This window comes from Nerophis ophidion, linkage group LG26, assembly GCF_033978795.1.
Source record: "Nerophis ophidion isolate RoL-2023_Sa linkage group LG26, RoL_Noph_v1.0, whole genome shotgun sequence".
Classification (NCBI taxonomy): Eukaryota; Metazoa; Chordata; class Actinopteri; order Syngnathiformes; family Syngnathidae; genus Nerophis; species Nerophis ophidion.
Genome location: NC_084636.1, coordinates 35,537,150 through 35,552,149, shown reverse-complemented (window position 1 = coordinate 35,552,149; position 15,000 = coordinate 35,537,150). Strand labels below are relative to the sequence as shown.

Sequence of the window (15,000 nt, the reverse complement as noted above, 5' to 3'; positions counted from 1 at the left end):
TAAGAGTACTAATAACAATGTATAATAAGAGTACTAATAACAACGTATAATAAGAGTACTAATAACAATGTATAATAAGAGTACTAATAACAATGTATAATAAGAGTACTAATAACAATGTATAATAAGAGTACTAATAACAACGTATAATAAGAGTACTAATAACAATGTATAATAAGAGTACTAATAACAACGTATAATAAGAGTACTAATAACAACGTATAATAAGAGTACTAATAACAACGTATAATAAGAGTACTAATAACAACGTATAATAAGAGTACTAATAACAATGTATAATAAGAGTACTAATAACAATGTATAATAAGAGTACTAATAACAATGTATAATAAGAGTACTAATAACAACGTATAATAAGAGTACTAATAACAATGTATAATAAGAGTACTAATAACAACGTATAATAAGAGTACTAATAACAACGTATAATAAGAGTACTAATAACAACGTATAATAAGAGTACTAATAACAACGTATAATAAGAGTACTAATAACAATGTATAATAAGAGTACTAATAACAATGTATAATAAGAGTACTAATAACAATGTATAATAAGAGTACTAATAACAACGTATAATAAGAGTACTAATAACAATGTATAATAAGAGTACTAATAACAATGTATAACTTTTCCACTGAAGGAACACGAGTGGACATTTTATAATGACGGCTTTTTAATTCTTTTATACTGAATTTAGGGAACTGCATTTTAAATGATTTTTTATTTATATTTTAACCGTTTTTTGTTTGTTTGTTTTTTTACATCAATTTGTGTTGACAATTCTGTTGCAAAATTTGAGGCCAAAAATTCAGTGTGTAAAAATTCAGGGTTAACAAAAGACATCAGCGAATAAAAAAATAGTGTGCAGAAATATTCAGTCTTCATTTACTTGGCTTGACTTTTGAATCAACTAATATCTTTTTTATTTTACCCTGCAATTATGCAACTGAATTTTTTGTGAACTGATTTTTCTTTGCAACAAATGATGCTGACAATTTTGTTACATAAAAATGTGTGAGCAAAATGTCTGGTTAAAAGTTCAGGTTTTCCAAATACGGTGCTTTAAAATTCTGGGTAAAAAAAAAAAAAAATCAATGAATAAAATATTCTGTCTTATTTTATTGGAGGCGGGTCTTGACTTTTGAAGCAAGAAATATTTCTGCACTGATTTTTATTTTATGCAACGGAATTGTGTGTGTTTAAATTTTGTGAGCTGAGTTGTATTTATTTTTTTCACAACAAATGATGCTGAAAATTCCATCGCATCACATTTTGTTGGCAAATGTGTGTATTCAAAAAGTCAGTGTGTAAAAATTCAGTGTAAAAAAAGTCCGTGGAGAAACATTTGTTGCTTAAAAAAAGTCAAGCCCCACTTCTGGTAAATGAAGACTTCAATAAGTTCATTTGAGTCTTTATTACGTTTTAAAAGGAATTTATGAAACTGAATTTTTTTGTTTGAATTTTGTGAACATGATTTTTTTTTTTTTTTTTTTTTTTTTACTGACAATTTCAATAAATAAAAAAATGGGGGCAAAATGTGTGTATTTAAAAATGTATACTTTATTAAATGCAGTGTTTTCAAATTCAATGCATAGAAATCCAGTGTAAAAAATGGAGTGCAGAAATATTAGTTTGTAGACTGAAGACTGATCTTTTCTGTCTTTTGTGCTTTTTCACACTGAAGTTATACAACTAAATCATTTATTGCCTTTAAATTTTGTTGACTATTTTCAGTTCAGTTCAGTTTGTTTTTTTTCAATAAAAATGCGCTGTTTATTTCATTGAATAAAAAAATGTGAGCAGAATGTGTGTGTTTTGCAATTAAGTGTATAATAATTGAGAGGAGTAAACAAAATAGTGTAATAAAACGTAGACGACACTTTGCTTCAATCTAAATTTACAGGAAGTGGCTTTTGACTTTGAAACATTTCTGCATTGATAATTTTTTTACCCTAAAATTGTTTAAACAGTGAATTTTAACAAACTGTATTTAAAAGAACAAATGATTAGCTTACACACACCTCCCTTCAGTTCCCCCCCTCAATTATTTACACTCAACTTTTATTCAAGGATTTTATTTTTACGCAGAAAAATATTTTTTAGTACTGACTTTTTCTGCACAGAATTCCTTCTCGCGGAATTTTAAAACACAATTTTTACAAAACACCTTTTTAAACACGCATTTTGCTCACACCTTTTTGTCAGCAAAATTTGATGTTTAAAAAAAAATCACTTCACTAAATTCAAAAGCAAACAAATCAGTTCCGTAAATTCAGTGGAAAACCAAAAAAAATGTGTGTGTGTGTGTGTGTGTGTGTGTGTGTGTGTGTGTGTGTGTGTGTGTGTGTGTGTGTGTGTGTGTGTGTGTGTGTGTGTGTGTGTGTGTATATATACATGCGTGTACACAAACCCTGTTTCCATATGAGTTGGGAAATGGTGTTAGATGTAAATATAAACAGAATACAATGATTTGCAAATCCTTTTCAAGCCATATTCAGTTGAATATGCTACAAAGACAACATATTTCATGTTCAAACTCATAAACTTTCTTTTTTTTTTGCAAATAATCATTAACTTTAGAATTTGATGCCAGCAACACGTGACACAGAAGTTTGGAAAGGTGGCAATAAATACTGATAAAGTTGAGGAATGCTCATCAAACACTTATTTGGAACATCCCACAGGTGTGCAGGCTAATTGGGAACAGGTGGGTGCCATGATTGGCTATAAAAGCAGCTTCCTCAGCCTTTCACAAGAAAGGATGGGGCGAGGTACACCCCTTTGTCCACAACTGTGTGAGCAAATAGTCAAACAGTTTAAGAACAACTTTTCTCAAAGTGACATTGCAAGAAATTTAGGGATTTCAACATCTACGCTCCATAATATCATCAAAAGGTTCAGAGAATCTGGAGAAATCACTCCACGTAAGCGGCATGGCCGGAAACCAACATTGAATGACCGTGACCTTCCCTCCCTCAGACGGCACTGTATCGAAAACAGACATCAATCTCTAAAGGATATCACCACATGGGCTCAGGAACACTTCAGAAAATCACTGTCACTAAATACAGTTTGTTGCTACATCTGTAAGTGCAAGTTAAAGCTCTACTATGCAAACCGAAAGCCATTTATCAACAACATCCAGAAACGCCGCTGGCTTATCTGGGCCCGAGATCATTAAAGATGGACTGATGCAAAGTGAAAAAATGTTCTGTGGTCTGATGAGTCCACATTTCAAATTAATTTTGGAAATATTCAACATCGCGTCATCCGGACCAAAGGGGAAGCGAACCATTCAGTTATTGACGCAAAGTTCAAAAGCCAGCATGTGTGATGGTATGGGGGTGCATTAGTGCCCAAGGCATGGGTAACTTACACATCTGTGAAGGCACCATTAGTGCTGAAAGGTCCATACAGGTTTTGGAGCAACATATGTTGTCATCCAAGCAACGTCATCATGGACGCCCCTGCTTATTTCAGTAAGACAATGCCCAGCTACGTGTTACAACAGTGTGGCTTCGTCGTAAAAGAGTACAGGTACTTTCCTGACCCGCCTGCAGTCCAGACCTGTCTCCCATGGAAAATGTGTGTTGCATTATGAAGCGTAAAATAGGACAGCGGAGACCCCGGACTGTTGAAGGACTGAAGCTCTACATAAAACAAGAATGGGAAAGAATTCCACTTTCAAAGCTTCAACAATTAGTTTCCTCAGTTCCCAAACCTTTATTGAGTGTTGTTAAAAGAAAAGGTGATGTAACACAGTGGTGAACATGCCCTTTCCCAACTACTTTGGCACGTGTTGCAGCCATGAAATTCTAAGTTAATTATTATTTGCAAAAAAAAAAGTTTATGAGTTTGAACATGAAATATGTTGTCTTTGTAGCATATTCAACTGAATATGGCTTGAAAAGGATTTGCAAATCATTGTATTCTGTTTATATTTACATCTAACACCATTTCCCAACTCATGTGGAAACAGGGTTTGTAAAATGAGTTGCAGGCTGGAAGATGGAAGATGGAAGATGGAAGATGAAAGATGAAAGATGATTGTGATGTACTTGCAGAGTGTTTGTGTGCTGAGGACCCACGCCGGAAGCAACCTGCCCCGCCAGAAGAGAGAATGGGCAACTCCTCCCAGGCCACTGACTGAAAATCACGACTACACCGGCGAGGAGGCCATCGCCAAGGTGAGTCACCGCTGTCAAGAAGAGCTTTAGCACTACCATCCAGCAGAGGGCGCCATTTAGCCCTGTTAGAAGTTGACTCTACACTTTAGAACTCAGATTGTGTGTTTGGACTCTCCCACAGATTCGATCCGATGCTGAATATCATGGAAGAATTACCTACAGTCTGGAGGGTGTCGGCACCAACATGTACCCTTTTGATGTCTTCGTGGTCAACCGCACCACTGGAGCCATACGAGTCACCAAAGTGCTGGACAGGGAGGACATAGACATGTACAACGTGAGTGGTCTATAGTCATAGACATGTACAACATTAGTGGTCTATAGTCATAGACATGTACAACATGAGTGGTCTATAGTCATAGACATGTACAACATGAGTGGTCTATAGTCATAGACATGTACAACATGAGTGGTCTATAGTCATAGACATGTACAACATGAGTGGTCTATAGTCATAGACATGTACAACATGAGTGGTCTATAGTCATAGACATGTACAACATGAGTGGTCTATAGTCATAGACATGTACAACATGAGTGGTCTATAGTCATAGACATGTACAACATGAGTGGTCTATAGTCATAGACATGTACAACGTGAGTGGTCTATAGTCAGACATGTACAACATTAGTGGTGTATAGTCATAGACATGTACAACGTGAGTGGTATATAGTCATAGACATGTACAACATGAGTGGTCTATAGTCATAGACATGTACAACGTGAGTGGTCTATAGTCATAGACATGTACAACGTGAGTGGTCTATAGTCATAGACATGTACAACATGAGTGGTCTATAGTCATAGACATGTACAACATGAGTGGTCTATAGTCATAGACATGTACAACATGAGTGGTCTATAGTCATAGACATGTACAACATGAGTGGTCTATAGTCATAGACATGTACAACATGAGTGGTCTATAGTCATAGACATGTACAACATGAGTGGTCTATAGTCATAGACATGTACAACGTGAGTGGTCTATAGTCAGACATGTACAACATTAGTGGTGTATAGTCATAGACATGTACAACGTGAGTGGTATATAGTCATAGACATGTACAACATGAGTGGTCTATAGTCATAGACATGTACAACGTGAGTGGTCTATAGTCATAGACATGTACAACGTGAGTGGTCTATAGTCATAGACATGTACAACATGAGTGGTCTATAGTCATAGACATGTACAACATGAGTGGTCTATAGTCATAGACATGTACAACATGAGTGGTCTATAGTCATAGACATGTACAACATGAGTGGTCTATAGTCATAGACATGTACAACATGAGTGGTCTATAGTCATAGACATGTACAACATGAGTGGTCTATAGTCAGACATGTACAACATTAGTGGTGTATAGTCATAGACATGTACAACGTGAGTGGTATATAGTCATAGACATGTACAACGTGAGTGGTCTATAGTCATAGACATGTACAACATGAGTGGTCTATAGTCATAGACATGTACAACATGAGTGGTCTATAGTCATAGACATGTACAACATTAGTGGTCTATAGTCAGACATGTACAACATTAGTGGTGTATAGTCATAGACATGTACAACGTGAGTGGTCTATAGTCATAGACATGTACAACATGAGTGGTCTATAGTCATAGACATGTACAACGTGAGTGGTCTATAGTCATAGACATGTACAACGTGAGTGGTCTATAGTCATAGACATGTACAACGTGAGTGGTCTATAGTCATAGACATGTACAACATGAGTGGTCTATAGTCATAGACATGTACAACATGAGTGGTCTATAGTCATAGACATGTACAACGTGAGTGGTCTATAGTCATAGACATGTACAACGTGAGTGGTCTATAGTCATAGACATGTACAACATGAGTGGTCTATAGTCATAGATATGTACAACATGAGTGGTCTATAGTCATAGACATGTACAACGTGAGTGGTCTATAGTCATAGACATGTACAACATGAGTGGTCTATAGTCATAGATATGTACAACATGAGTGGTCTATAGTCATAGACATGTACAACATGAGTGGTCTATAGTCATAGACATGTACAACATGAGTGGTCTATAGTCATAGACATGTACAACGTGAGTGGTCTATAGTCATAGACATGTACAACGTGAGTGGTCTATAGTCATAGACATGTACAACGTGAGTGGTCTATAGTCATAGACATGTACAACGTGAGTGGTCTATAGTCATAGACATGTACAACATGAGTGGTCTATAGTCATAGACATGTACAACATGAGTGGTCTATAGTCATAGACATGTACAACATGAGTGGTCTATAGTCATAGACATGTACAACGTGAGTGGTCTATAGTCATAGACATGTACAACGTGAGTGGTCTATAGTCATAGACATGTACAACATTAGAGGTCTATAGTCATAGACATGTACAACATGAGTGGTCTATAGTCATAGACATGTACAACATGAGTGGTCTATAGTCATAGACATGTACAACATGAGTGGTCTATAGTCATAGACATGTACAACGTGAGTGGTCTATAGTCATAGACATGTACAACGTGAGTGGTCTATAGTCATAGACATGTACAACATGAGTGGTCTATAGTCATAGACATGTACAACATGAGTGGTCTATAGTCATAGACATGTACAACATGAGTGGTCTATAGTCATAGACATGTACAACATGAGTGGTCTATAGTCATAGACATGTACAACATGAGTGGTCTATAGTCATAGACATGTACAACATGAGTGGTCTATAGTCATAGACATGTACAACATGAGTGGTCTATAGTCATAGACATGTACAACATTAGTGGTCTATAGTCATAGACATGTACAACATGAGTGGTCTATAGTCATAGACATGTACAACGTGAGTGGTCTATAGTCATAGACATGTACAACGTGAGTGGTCTATAGTCATAGACATGTACAACATGAGTGGTCTATAGTCATAGATATGTACAACATGAGTGGTCTATAGTCATAGACATGTACAACGTGAGTGGTCTATAGTCATAGACATGTACAACATGAGTGGTCTATAGTCATAGATATGTACAACATGAGTGGTCTATAGTCATAGACATGTACAACGTGAGTGGTCTATAGTCATAGACATGTACAACATGAGTGGTCTATAGTCATAGACATGTACAACGTGAGTGGTCTATAGTCATAGACATGTACAACGTGAGTGGTCTATAGTCATAGACATGTACAACATGAGTGGTCTATAGTCATAGACATGTACAACGTGAGTGGTCTATAGTCATAGACATGTACAACATGAGTGGTCTATAGTCATAGACATGTACAACATGAGTGGTCTATAGTCATAGACATGTACAACGTGAGTGGTCTATAGTCATAGACATGTACAACATGAGTGGTCTATAGTCATAGTGTTGTACAACATGAGTGGTCTATAGTCATAGACATGTACAACATGAGTGGTCTATAGTCATAGACATGTACAACGTGAGTGGTCTATAGTCATAGACATGTACAACATGAGTGGTCTATAGTCATAGACATGTACAACATGAGTGGTCTATAGTCATAGACATGTACAACATGAGTGGTCTATAGTCAGACATGTACAACATGAGTGGTCTATAGTCATAGACATGTACAACATGAGTGGTGTATAGTCATAGACATGTACAACATGAGTGGTCTATAGTCATAGACATGTACAACATGAGTGGTCTATAGTCATAGACATGTACAACATGAGTGGTCTATAGTCATAGACATGTACAACATTAGTGGTCTATAGTCATAGACATGTACAACATGAGTGGTCTATAGTCATAGACATGTACAACATGAGTGGTCTATAGTCATAGACATGTACAACATGAGTGGTCTATAGTCATAGACATGTACAACATTAGTGGTCTATAGTCATAGACATGTACAACATGAGTGGTCTATAGTCATAGACATGTACAACATGAGTGGTCTATAGTCATAGACATGTACAACATGAGTGGTCTATAGTCATAGACATGTACAACATGAGTGGTCTATAGTCATAGACATGTACAACATGAGTGGTCTATAGTCATAGACATGTACAACATGAGTGGTCTATAGTCATAGACATGTACAACATGAGTGGTCTATAGTCATAGACATGTACAACATGAGTGGTCTATAGTCATAGACATGTACAACATGAGTGGTCTATAGTCATAGACATGTACAACGTGAGTGGTCTATAGTCATAGACATGTACAACATGAGTGGTCTATAGTCATAGACATGTACAACGTGAGTGGTCTATAGTCATAGACATGTACAACATGAGTGGTCTATAGTCATAGACATGTACAACATGAGTGGTCTATAGTCATAGACATGTACAACATGAGTGGTCTATAGTCATAGACATGTACAACATTAGTGGTCTATAGTCAGACATGTACAACATTAGTGGTGTATAGTCATAGACATGTACAACGTGAGTGGTCTATAGTCATAGACATGTACAACATGAGTGGTCTATAGTCATAGACATGTACAACGTGAGTGGTCTATAGTCATAGACATGTACAACGTGAGTGGTCTATAGTCATAGACATGTACAACGTGAGTGGTCTATAGTCATAGACATGTACAACATTAGTGGTCTATAGTCATAGACATGTACAACATGAGTGGTCTATAGTCATAGACATGTACAACGTGAGTGGTCTATAGTCATAGACATGTACAACATTAGTGGTGTATAGTCATAGACATGTACAACATTAGTGGTCTATAGTCATAGACATGTACAACATGAGTGGTTTCTTGATATTTAGTTGTACTTCAATCAGTAGATCAGGTGTTTCTACTCCTTCAAAGTCGCTTTCTCCAGGTACGTTCCAGTAAACCAAGTCCTTTCCACGTCCTTGCAGCTGTTGGGCATCGCAAAGTATGATAACAACAGCCTTGCACATGGAAAGATCAAAATCCAAATCAAGGTGGTGGATGAAAACGACAACGCTCCGGTGTTTGGCGCCATGAAGCCGGTGGGCGTGTATGAACTGAGCGTGCCAGGTGAGCACCGTCTGACTTTGTGGAAATGAATCATCCACGGCGATGTGTTGGATGACCTGGTTTTGTTGTCCAGGGACGCCCGTCACGACTGTCACCGCAACAGATGCTGACGAGCCGGGAAACAAGAACACTCAGCTGGTCTACTCCATCGTGAAGCAGGAACCCCCTCATGGCATGTTCGCCATGAACCGCCAGGGAAACATTGTGGTCAAGGAGCCTTCTCTGGACAGAGAGGTAGTGACCAGTCCCAAAGCAGGGGACTTTAGAATGGACTCACTTCTTTTTTTATTCTGAAAGGGTTTGCTTTTGTTTTTAAGAGAGAAGATCAGTACTTCTTGACGGTGAAAGCTCAGGATCTCAATGGCAGTCCTGAGGGACTCACTGGGACCAGTACTTTGACCATAAATGTACTGGATGTCAATGACAACCCTCCAACTACAGAAAAAGAAAAGGTAGTTTCCTTTCTCATACTCCTTTGGGTTTTTCTGTGTCTTTTTGTCAAGCCTGCAAGTGTCACTCTTCCTGTCACCAGTTAAGGTCCGTCATTGCTCATGTGTCCCTAGTTATGTGTTGTTATGTCACTGGATATGTCCCTAGCTATGTGTTGTTATGTCCCTAGTTATGTGTTGTCATGTCACTGGATATGTCCCTAGCTATGTTCTGTCACTGGTTATGTGTTGTTCTGTCACCACTCATGATCCTAGCTATGTTCTGTCACTGGTTATGTCCCTAGTTATGTGTTGTTCTGTCACCACTCATGATCCTAGCTAAGTTCTGTCACTGGTTATGTCCCTAGTTATGTGTTGTTCTGTCACCGGTCATGATCCTAGCTAAGTTCTGTCACTGGTTATGTCCCTAGTTATGTGTTGTTCTGTCACCACTCATGATCCTAGCTATGTTCTGTCACTGGTTATGTCCCTAGTTATGTGTTGTTCTGTCACCACTCATGATCCTAGCTATGTTCTGTCACTGGTTATGTCCCTAGTTATGTGTTGTTCTGTCACCGGTCATGATCCTAGCTAAGTTCTGTCACTGGTCATGATCCTAGCTAGGTGTTATTCTGTTACCGGTCATGATCCTAGCTAAGTTCTGTCACTGGTTATGTCCCTAGTTATGTGTTGTTCTGTCACTGTTTGTGTCCCTAGCTAAGTTCTGTCACTGGTTATGATTCTAGCTAAGTTCTGTCACTGGTCATGTCTCTAACTAGGTGTTGTCCTTTTACCGGTCATGATCCTAGCTAAGTTCTGTCACTGGTCATGCCCCTAGCTAAGTATTGTTCCGTCACTGTTTGTGTCCCTAGCTAAGTTCTGTCACTGGTCATGTCTCTAGCTAGGTGTTGTTCTTTTACCGTCCCTAACAGAACTAAGTTCTGTCACCGGCCATGTTCCTAGTTAAATCCGTCACTGCCTGTGTCCCTCGTTAAGTTCTGTCACTGCTCATGTCCGTGGCTAAGTTGTGTCTCTGGTCGTGTCTTCATCGACATGCTAAGACTGTGGTTGCCCATGTGTTTGACTTGCAGTATGAGGGCAACGTTGAGGAGAACACGCACGGCGTGGAGGTGATGAGAATCAAAGCACAAGACTTGGACCTGAAGGGCACAGAAAATTGGGAAGCCGTCTTTGATATCGACAAAGGCAACGAGGCCAACTACTTCAGCATCAAGACGGATCCAAATACCAACGAGGGCATCCTCATGCTTGATCAGGTATGCTTGGTGAGACTTGTCGTTATCTAAAATATTTTAGCTCCATCTAGCCACCGAACCTCACCACACAAGCTAGCTTGTCATCCCAAAATACACCAGCAAGAGAGAACAGCATGAAGAAGAAAAATAATGGTGTCCTATTTCTCAGCCTGTGGATTATGAAAAAGTGAAGACCCTGGACCTTGGACTTACAGTGAGGAACAAGGCTACAGTCCATGGCAAAGTTACGGAAAGCACATCATACAAAAGGTATCCCGTCAAAATCAACGTAAAGAATCAGCGTGAAGGACCACGTTTTGATCCCCAAGTCAAAGGCATCTCCATGTCTGAGGAAGACTCCAACAACATTAAAAAGGTCATTGCCAGCTACCCAGCGATAGACCAGGACACTGGAAAACCCGCTGAGAAAGTCACGTGAGTGGACACACACTGGCATGGTTCATGTTTTCAGATACCAACACAACTTCAGACTGCTTGTTTTTGCTCCGTTGTAGGTACATTAAAAGTTCTGACCCTGACAACTGGCTCACCATCGACCCAGACACTGCTGATATTAAATTGAACAAGATGCCCGACAGAGAGTCTCCTTTCCTAGTGAATGGCACATACTTTGTCGAAGTACTCTGCATTTCGAAAGGTACATAATCATGCTTCAGATCTTGATGTCATGGAAGAACAGGAGGTGTGTTTTTATTAGAAATGATGTGTTTCCATAAACAGACATGCCCTTAAGCACCGCAACTGGCACTGTGGGCATCCAGGTGGAAGATTTCAACGACCACTTTCCCACCCTGACCAATACCATCGAGACTCTGTGCATTCCAAAAAATAACTTTTTTGTCACCGCTGTCGACGAGGACGACTTCCCAAACGGAGCTCCTTTTACCTTTGAAATCATCCCAGAGGGCACGAAAGGAAAATGGCAGGTGGAACATCTAAATGGTGAGGACACCGGATAAGGGATGGCATCTACTCTGGAATTTTAGCTTAGGGCTAAACCCCGAATGATGGACGTCATTGTGGGTGTTGCTGTGTGCAGATACTTCGGCCTTCTTGAGGACGCAGGAGCCCCTGTGGCCTGGTTTACATGAGGTGGTATTGCTGGTGAAGGACATGCAGGGGGAGGCGAGTCCGCACCCGCAGAAGGTAACGGTCCAGGTGTGTACCTGCGAGGACGGAGTGATTTGTGGGAGACGAGGAGCCCACGGTCAGCCTGCAAAAAGAGCGGAGCTTGGACCCGCAGCCATCGGACTGCTTCTCCTGGGCCCGCTGCTTTTTCTACGTGAGTTTGTCCTGCGACAAAACTCCAGAAGAACCTTATTGATTGTTTTTGTTTCTTGCCAGTCATTCCACTGCTACTGCTCAAATGCCAATGCGGGGATGGTGTTGGAAGACCACGGTTCATACAAGACCAATCGACTGTTTGCAATTCCCACCTGATCAGCTACTGCACCGAGGGCAAGGGGGACAACACGGTGAGTCCAAATTTATGGCAGGACGGTAGTTTCAATTTCTTCGACTTGACTTGTCTGACTTGGGCCTGTCGCAGAAAGTTCCGCTGACCTACGTGCCGGCAAAGTTGTTCTCGGGACGTTGGTCCGAAGACGTCGTCGATCCCATGAATCGGGCCGTTTTTGAGGGAAGGAATGACAAACAGTTGTGGGCCATGACTCAGGAAAATAAGATCAACTTCGGCTCCAGGTTTGAGGGCGGAGAAGTCGGAGCAGAAAGAGCCGCAGAAACCTTCGACTGCATCGCTCTGCCAGATCACATCCTCGCCCAATACTACACGCAGGTGAGGAATGAGCACCTCCGCCATATTTGTTTCACAGGTATGACATTACATTACCAGCACAGTCCAAGTCAAGCTGACAAAACACGCAGTGGGCAATACCACATTATCGCCACACGGGGGAGCCACAGGTTTAGGGTTAGATGGATGGATAGATGGATAGATGGATAGATGGATAGATGGATGGATGGATGAATGGATAGATAGATAGATAGATAGATAGATAGATAGATAGATTGATTGATTGATACTTTATTGACTCCTTCAGCAGAGTTCCTTCAGGAAAATTAAAATTAGGAGTTGGGTGTAATGCTGTCATTTAAAGTTCTGCTTCAGGAGGTGAACTTTTGCTATCATAACATTTGTAAATACTAACATTTTAGTATTTTCAATCCATTTTCATATATTTGTATCTATACTTGGGAATCTCTCATGTCTAAACTCTTGAATGCAATTCAAGCAGTCTTGCAGTGTTTACTTGGATAATCGGTTAACTGCTGAACATTTCCTTATATTTTAGTCAAGTCATTTACAAACTGTAAACGTGGCAGGCAAAAAAGGCTACTAGGAGCAAGCAGCTACACAACAGCTGAGCAGCCAATAGCACACAAGCTAGGCTAGCATCAAGTAATTGTAGTTGCATACATGCAAAGTCTCCAAGGTCCGCATCATTCAACTTACTGCGCCGTCAGCTCAACCCAATTATATTGGCCACCAGGTGGCGCCGAGAATCCAGTCACTTCAATTTAAAGACAGCATAAGTCCATCATAAGGTTAATATTTTTCACAACCACCATTCTTATTTGACCCATTTCACATGACTGTGCCTTTTTCAACATGACATTGACAGCAGTTTTTAATAATGTCCTGGTCTTTTGATGACTTTCAGTCTCATTTTAAGCATCTAAATTGCTTTAGTTTTAGTCAACGAACACTTAAGTCAGCAAAAATTACATTAAATTCAGTGTAAAAAAAAAAAAAGTAAGCCGCTTTGAAGAGTATTTGAAAGCACTTTTATGTGGACTACATGCAAAGCATTTGTTTAACACCAAAGTTGTCATTTTTTTGCCAATAAATATCTTTCGGGCACTTTTTCAGTGTTTATATGAGGCGTCTCTGGCAATGTGTGTGTTGTGAGTCACCATCATTTGTTCATGAGTGCGGTAGAATCGGGAGCAGCAAATACACGGAGCTTGAACTCACAGTTGTGGCAGTTTCACCAGCGGCCTGCTGATGGCAGTATATAGCCTCAAAAATACAACGTGTCCTCTTCACGTTCTCCCAGGTGGTACCATGTGGAACATGCTGAATCTGCACATTTTTGGAGAAGATTTGTAACTAACCACTGACTGACCCCCTCTCGCATTAAAGAGCTGTGATTGGATATATTCCCAACTGGTCCCGCCCACCTACAAGACGAAATGAAATATTATTGGATGTTGTTCCTGTCGATGTTTTCGTCTGGTTATTATTTGTGGACAAAATGTCAGTTCATTTTGTCACGTTGTTGTCCTAATTGGGTCAGGGGGAAATATAACCGGCCGAGTCATACCAAAGACTAGAAAAATGGGAGCCCCTGCTTGGCACTCAGCATCAACGGTCGGAATTGGGGGTTGAATCACCAAAAATGATTCCCGTTGCTGCTGCTCACTGCTCCCCTCACCTCCCAGGGGGCGAACAAGGGTGATGGCTCAAATGCAGAGGACAAATTTCACCACACCTAGTGTGTGCGTGACAATCATGGGTACTTAAAAAGTGGACGACAACTAAGAAAAACAGTATTAAGTCAACAAAATTGCATTACACACTACAAAATAAGTATTTACTAGGATTTGTGTGGATATCGTATTGGAGTAATATCCGTATCGGCCAACATTCGAGGCTCCAACATCAGGGTTGTATCAGAAGTGAAAAAATGTTATGGAGACCCCCCTGTTTATAATATTGTACCCTATTTTCCCGATGCCACCTGTATATAAACCGCACTCACCAATTTTAAAAAGGGGAAGAAGTTTTCATATATAAGCCGCAGCGCACTTGTGAAATGAGTTATTTACACAGAGAAATTCTGTAAATGTTTATTTACTTCCCTTAATTGTTTCCAAATGGTGTCTGTAACAGGGCAGTAAAGCGGCTGATCAAACAAAACAGAAGTCATGGTCATGGACCCACAAGCTACCTTTCCACTCAGCTAAACAGACTCAATAACTCCGCGCTGACGTGTTCCTGAATTTACTGAGGAATTTGTGAAAGT

The 15,000-nt window shown here is 39.7% G+C and overlaps 1 protein-coding gene across 3 annotated transcripts in view; it reads left to right on the top strand.

Annotated features, from left to right (window-relative positions):
• The window catches only part of LOC133543353 (desmoglein-2.1-like), a 61,974-nt gene that overhangs the window by 38,032 nt on the left and 8,942 nt on the right, over positions 1-15,000 (top strand). For all 3 annotated transcript variants that reach the window (XM_061887883.1, XM_061887882.1, XM_061887881.1), the window contains exons 2-13: positions 4,089-4,211; positions 4,333-4,488; positions 9,108-9,249; positions 9,323-9,483; positions 9,567-9,701; positions 10,769-10,954; positions 11,103-11,368; positions 11,449-11,591; positions 11,675-11,896; positions 11,994-12,236; positions 12,299-12,429; positions 12,504-12,749. In XM_061887883.1, coding sequence (XP_061743867.1) covers positions 4,089-4,211; positions 4,333-4,488; positions 9,108-9,249; positions 9,323-9,483; positions 9,567-9,701; positions 10,769-10,954; positions 11,103-11,368; positions 11,449-11,591; positions 11,675-11,896; positions 11,994-12,236; positions 12,299-12,429; positions 12,504-12,749 — 2,154 coding nt within the window. The remainder of the gene's footprint in view (positions 1-4,088; positions 4,212-4,332; positions 4,489-9,107; positions 9,250-9,322; positions 9,484-9,566; positions 9,702-10,768; positions 10,955-11,102; positions 11,369-11,448; positions 11,592-11,674; positions 11,897-11,993; positions 12,237-12,298; positions 12,430-12,503; positions 12,750-15,000) is intronic.